The sequence below is a fragment of the Amphimedon queenslandica genome, unplaced genomic scaffold (assembly GCF_000090795.2).
Source record: "Amphimedon queenslandica unplaced genomic scaffold, v1.1 AMPQUscaffold_13207, whole genome shotgun sequence".
NCBI lineage: Eukaryota > Metazoa > Porifera > Demospongiae > Haplosclerida > Niphatidae > Amphimedon > Amphimedon queenslandica.
The window spans coordinates 90457-96988 of record NW_003546557.1 but is presented as its reverse complement, the minus strand read 5'-3'; the positions used below and the strand labels follow the sequence as shown (position 1 = coordinate 96988).

General features: G+C 37.1%; 2 protein-coding genes across 2 annotated transcripts; both read left to right on the top strand.

The window, feature by feature from the left end:
* Positions 1-6: 6 nt before the first annotated feature.
* Positions 7-1688, top strand: LOC109584479 (kelch domain-containing protein 4-like). The gene is made up of 4 exons (XM_020000231.1): positions 7-677; positions 734-1027; positions 1074-1300; positions 1507-1688. Exons 2-4 carry the CDS (start codon positions 792-794, stop codon positions 1686-1688), a joined length of 645 nt encoding a protein of 214 aa, XP_019855790.1. The 5' UTR covers positions 7-677; positions 734-791.
* Positions 1138-4696, top strand: LOC109584471 (probable serine/threonine-protein kinase drkD). Its single transcript, XM_020000221.1, has 3 exons — positions 1138-1300; positions 3290-3352; positions 3476-4696. The coding sequence occupies exons 1-3, from the start codon at positions 1138-1140 to the stop codon at positions 4639-4641; spliced, it is 1392 nt and encodes a 463-aa protein (XP_019855780.1). The 3' UTR covers positions 4642-4696.
* Positions 4697-6532: the final 1836 nt, after the last annotated feature.

The window sequence follows — 6532 nt, the reverse complement described above, 5'->3', positions numbered from 1 at the left end:
CACGCCTTTCTCATCACTGTATCTTCTTTCTGAATCTCAGTTCGTATTTCATTGCACAAGTAAATGAACGTAGTGCGACTTACACAAAAGTTTTCAATCCAGTCATTCTCAGAAAATACATTCATGACCATCTCATCCCACCAAACTCCACTCCTCTCCTTGGACCAAAGCACTTTACCAGGCTTCATTATTGTGTAACTGTATGCAGTGGTAAGTATCAGAGCAAACAGCATCCTCTCTCTGGCTTGCTTGGCAGCAAACAACCTGAATCTCTTAATCCTATTAACTCTCCTCCTTTCAGCCAAAGCAGCACGTTTCTTTGCTAAAATGTGTTTCTTAAGAAGCACAGCTAAAATCAATGCTTTCCCCATTTTAAATCAGGCTTTTGTGACTATAGCTAGACGCTGTAACTATAGCTACCCGTGTTAATAAGGCATGCATTGTGCTAGTTTTACAATAGTTATCTCTAATTTAGCTCCTATCTTTCTTGGTTTTTCTTCTCTTCTTTAGCAACTCTGGACCACCATTTTAGTTAGAAAACGCCTTCTAAACCACTTCCGTTTACACGTCCATTGTGATTAAACCACAAGTTTATATTACGTGTGGACACAATCTTAAACCAGTTACAATGCGCTTTACAATGAAGCGGTTTGTCGTGTAAACGGGGTTTATGACTCGTATGTTGTTACTATTAGTGTATCATTCAGTTACTGTTACCTCTTGTTATCTATAGACTATCAACCAGCGGAGAGGTGGGAACACTCCACTGTACGGGTAGGAGACACCTGTACATGTGGGGTGGGGGCCAGCCTTATCTTCCTAAAGTACATAATAATGAAAAGAAGAAATCAATGTGTTCTGTGATGGAGGTGTGTCACCTAAGGACTGGTAGGTGGGAGCAGAAACCCACCACTGGTAACCCTCCACTGGGTGTTAATGGCTATGCAGCTTCTGCCATTGGAAGGGAAATATTTTATTTCGGAGGATGGTGTCGTCATGATGACTGTTATCATAATAGTTTATACAGGTAAATATGATAGCTACTCATAAATATTACATGATATTTTATACAGTTTTAATGTTGATACCTTCAATTGGAAGGAACTCTCTCCTACTACATCTCATCATGGTCCTATGATGAAGTACCACTGTGACATGATAGCAATAAAAGTGAACGGTGAGGACTATCTTATAGTAATTGGAGGATATGGACCATCTTTTAATAATACACCCAAACAACCTGGTGCCCAGTACAGTGGTAGTAAGACTAATGAGATCAATTTCTATAAACTCTCAACAGGTCAGAGCACATACAGTTTATATTAATATAATGAAGTATTGTTATTTGGTGGTTCTCCACTCAGACTGGTTGCATTGAGAATTGCTTGCTTGTTTGTTCATGGTTGTCACTCCTAATTATTTGATAATATGATCAAAGAAATATCAACTAGTTTGCTCCACCCAATGCATTCCATTCACACTAATTATTATTATTGATATTTTTAGGACAATGGATATCACCGACTGTCACTGGAGACAGACCACCTCCTATTCACAACTTCACTTTAACATCAATTAATAATTCCAGTGCTATATTATTTGGAGGTAACACTGCTAATGGAGACAGTAGCAATGTATATATTCTTAATTTTATTGATACATCAGTGGTGAGTGTATTATTAGTATAATTACATTAATTATTAATTAATAATGTATTGTATGTGTGTATTATTATTCATAACACTGAGTGTGTGGGTGTGGTTTATGATAATTAAATTTTATTTTATTATTTTAGAATTGTTCAAAGTTATCTAATCCTAGAGGATCAGTACAATGGCCTAAGGAAAGACGTGGTCATTCCAGTGTATTGATTAACACTAGCTCAGGACCACACCTACTAGTGGTGGGTGGATCTGGTACTTATGATATTTGGATATTTGATATTAACAAGAAATCATGGAAGGAACTGGTAAGTATGTTATTGTATAGTAGGAAATTTTAGAGGAAGTTAAATTTTGCAAATTGCTAAATTTTGGTGATTGGCAAATTTTAATTTTGACGAATTTGTAGCCACATGCCATTGAGCATGCGTATAATGGCGCAAAATGGTGGATTTTTATTTTGGCAAATATGCCAAATTTGCTAAATTTAATTACCTACAAAATTTCCTTCTACAGTATCATATTGGGGTGTAGTTTAGACATTTTGGGTGGAGCTTACAACTCTGCATGTATATTAACTATTGTGGAATTATATTTTAATGCATGTATATGTATATACTATGTCCCAACTGAGAATGGACCGGAAGTGGAAGCAGCTGCATTGGAATTTGAAAAAATGTATTACGTCACTAATGACGTCTTATAATGATATTCATAGAGACATGGCCATATTTCGGCTGTGTTGTTTCACTCTTAAAACAGTCTTGTTCTTCCTGATAAGCAGTACAATAGCTCCTGGAGTCACCTAGTCTTCAATCTTCATAAAGGCCATCATTATCAGAAGATCTCGCTCTATTAGCTTTTTAAAAGGAGAATTATCAGTTTGGGTGCTCGACCACATGTCCTTGTGTAAACTATGACATCATAGAACGTCATTGCGGTTAGCTTTGGTATGCCATTGGGTTTATAGGGAGAACCCGGTTCTCAGGGTTCCCAAGGACTGAGAGACCCAAGACCTGAGATCCTGAAGCGGCATTGGGCGACTAAGAACCTGTGAAAGTCTCATTTTTATCCCACATTCCTATAAAAAGTTATTCCAGTTTTTCTTGGTCCAAACTCAGTTGGGACATAGTATAGTATGTGACAATGAATTTTACAAATTTTATTTAATATAATTCTCCTTTATAATGTAGGTAGATTTACCAGACAATGTCACTAAGAGATGGTTTCATTCTCTCTCAGTTTGGAGTGTGACTCCAACCACAAACTGGATAATTGTGTTTGGGGGAAGCTCATCATACAAAGATACAGCAGTTATTGAACTCAGTGAGTACATGTAAATACAAATGTATTGAATATACACAATTTGTACATATTGAATATAATAATTATAAAATAACAGCTAGTATAGCCTTTTGATATAGGATATTAATTCATCAGATTTGTTTTATAATAATTAAAAAAATACATCAATACTTTACACTAATACAGTACTGACTGATATCATATTAAAGATGTACATGTATATATGTACTTGTCAAGCTGTCATTGATTATTGATATACTAGTAATTCTGTATTTTTTGTTTAATAACATGTTTAATTGTCAATATTACTTTATTTTCTTTAGTCCTTGAAGGAACTAAAGTTTCGGGCCTTTTCGTAAAGAAATATATTAATGATTGGTCTACTAGTATAATACCTCTGGACCAGTATCAAGAGAAACTACAAGAAAGGAGAAGAGAATGGGAAGCATCTCAACCTGTTCAACCTGAGGATAGAAGAGAAATAGACCGTCTGACACGTGTACTACAAGAAAGGGAAAGGGAACTACAGGAGGGGAGAAGAGAAAAGGAACAAGTTAGAAACAGACTACAGCAACAACTTCAAGGAAGAGAACGACAACTTCAACAAGCACAGCAACAAGGACAAGAAAGAGAGAGGGAAATTCAACAGGCCAGAGAACAAGTTCAGGATTTTCAAAGACAGCTTCAACAAAGCCAACGTCAGTTTCAAGAAAAGGAGAGACAACTTCAACAAGCACAGCAGCAGCTTCAATCAAGAGAGAGAGAATCTCAAGAAAGAGAGCGACAGCTTCAAAGGCAAGTAGAAGGTGGCCAGCAAAGAGAACAGGATCTTCAACGACAGCTTCAGGAAAGTCAAGAAAGAGAGAGAGGCCTAGAGCAGCAACTAAGAGAGAGAGATAGACAAGATAGAGAGTCTTCCTGGGTAGTTAGCAGAAATGATATTAGAATGACAGAAAGGATTCTAGGGAGAGGAGGATGGGGAGAGGTCAGAGTAGCTCATTTCCATGGACTGGAAGTTGCTGCAAAGGTACTTCACGAGACCATCATATCAGAATATAACGTGTCACTGTTCTCTCGCGAAATGAATATTGCTTCTAAAATACGTCATCCTAACCTCCTTCAGTTCATAGGAGCAACTACAGAGGGTAATCCAATGATCCTGACAGAGCTAATGCCAACGAGCCTAAGAAAGGAATTAGAGAGTGGAGGAGTGGCCTATCCTGCCATACTGAGCATCAGTTTAGATGTAGCCTGTGGTCTCAATTACCTTCACCTCTTCAAGCCTCATCCTATACTACATAGAGATGTCAGCAGTGCTAATGTACTCCTTCAAATAATGGGAGGAACATGGAGGGCTAAAGTATCTGATTATGGATCAGCTAATCTTCAGCCTCTGATTGGCAGGACCACTAATCCTGGTAATCCTGTCTATTCAGCACCTGAAGCAGGGAATCCAAGGGAACACTCTCCTTCAATGGATGTGTTCAGTTATGGTGTCCTCCTTCTAGAGATGATAACACGACGTATTCCTCTACCAGAAGAGAGAGTAGGTCTTATTGATGGTATTAGAAGAGCCTCGTTTAGGTCTCTTGTTAAACGCTGCCTGATAGTTGAGTATAGACACCGTCCAACAATGAATGATATTATAACTGAACTAAATGACACTGTTTATTAGTTATTGAGATATTCTTATTCTTATTATTATTGTTCTTGTTGTTGCTACAAATTTTTTGATAGGCTATTTTTAATTCTTTAAAATTAATTTTAAAACCAAAATTTTAAGTATGACGTCATAAAAGGGCGTTATCTGCAAACAAAATGGCAGCCGAAGCACCAGGTCAGTATTTTGTTTATACTTGATTATGACTCGTGTGTTGTTACTATTAGTGTATCATTCAGTTACTGTTACCTCTTGTTATCTATAGACTATCAACCAGTGAAGGGGAGTTTTCACTCCACTGTACGGGTAGGAGATTAAATTAAATTATTCAATTTGCAGTATGTCGGATATGAGAATGTTAACAGGAGACGTGGTGATGCTGAAGCCGCTAGATACTGCCTACCTACTCTGAGGGTAAGGAAAGAGAGAGAGGGAGGGATTAGTTTAATATCTATCGAGCAAAACTATCATCACATTTTCATGAATCAGTCATTACTGTTGTTGTTGCTCATTGTTTTCCCGGGTTCTCTCCTTTTATAGACGGCTAGTAAGAATATGAGAGCTCACAAGCCAAAAGCAGTTTTAGGTCTTAACCTGAAAGGAGTATCACTTTATGATGAGAGATCAAAGGTACATGTACATGTACTAGCATGGCCTCTAATATTTCAGTGGTGGGCGATATATTGATATTTTATTGATACAACTGACATTTTACGGTATCGATTCGTATTGGTATCGAAATTTTAAAGAAATTTGGATTGATATGTTGACCACAGTCCACACCACTTATTGAGGTAAAATAATATTAATAAAGAATATTTTAATAAGTTAAGTATTAGTTAAAGCACTGTTGAGAGTAGGTTACGGAAATTATTGCACGAGGGGTGCGGTTGAGAGGAAAATGTAGCATGAGGCGAAGCCGAGTGCTACATTTTCGTCGAGACCATCCCGAGTGCAATAATTTCTGTAACCTACGAATCAACAGTGCTTTGATTGGTTTCTAGTGGTGTGTGGGCGGATCAAAGGAAATTTCAAAAGTCGCGCAGGTCGCCAGCGCAAGACGATCAGATCTCATTTATCACTATTATTATTGTTACATGTCTAGTGTCTGAGGCTGTTATTTGCCTCTATCAAAGCTTGTGGTTAACAGGAAAGCCCATACATATTATATTGTGCAGTACTATATATTCCACACAGTGCTACATTTTCCTACCGTGCGGTTATTGGAAGTTGTAGCACTGGCGGTGCCTTTGATCCGCCCACGCATCATACTACAATGATGTATAATTACACCCACGTGGATACATGTGCATGAAAAAATTGAATTAACAGTCAATAATAAGAGGTGTGACTACATAGGTGTGGTCTAAATATTGTATCGAAACTGTATCAATACTCCCGATATAGACTGATATTGATCAGTATCAGTTCGAATCCATTTTGGCCAGTATTACCCACCACTAAAATATTTATAACTATTAATAACTATTAATAACTATTAATAACTATAGTCTGTAACTCGTGTCCCAGTGGATAAGGTTACTTATGTAACTCATGATCCTGAGGATCAGTGCTACTTTGGAGTTATCATTCAAACTAAGGAGTCCCACACCGGATTCAGACTCTACTGCTTCAAAGCTGAGAGACCAATAGTACGTTATCATGATCATACATGCAGTACATGTAAAAGTTCTTTAAAAATTTTTTAAAACATGTAAAACTTTTTTTGCATGTAAAATTTGATACCTGATGTCTGCACGAATCAAATAGCAATTATGAAACAATTTGACTTTAATTTCACTGTCCTATCATTTTCAGGCTGTCACATTTGTCAATTCATCTCGTGAGTTATTTGATCTTATCATGAAGTTACGTCAAGCAAAGAAGAAAGTGAAAGAGGAAAGAG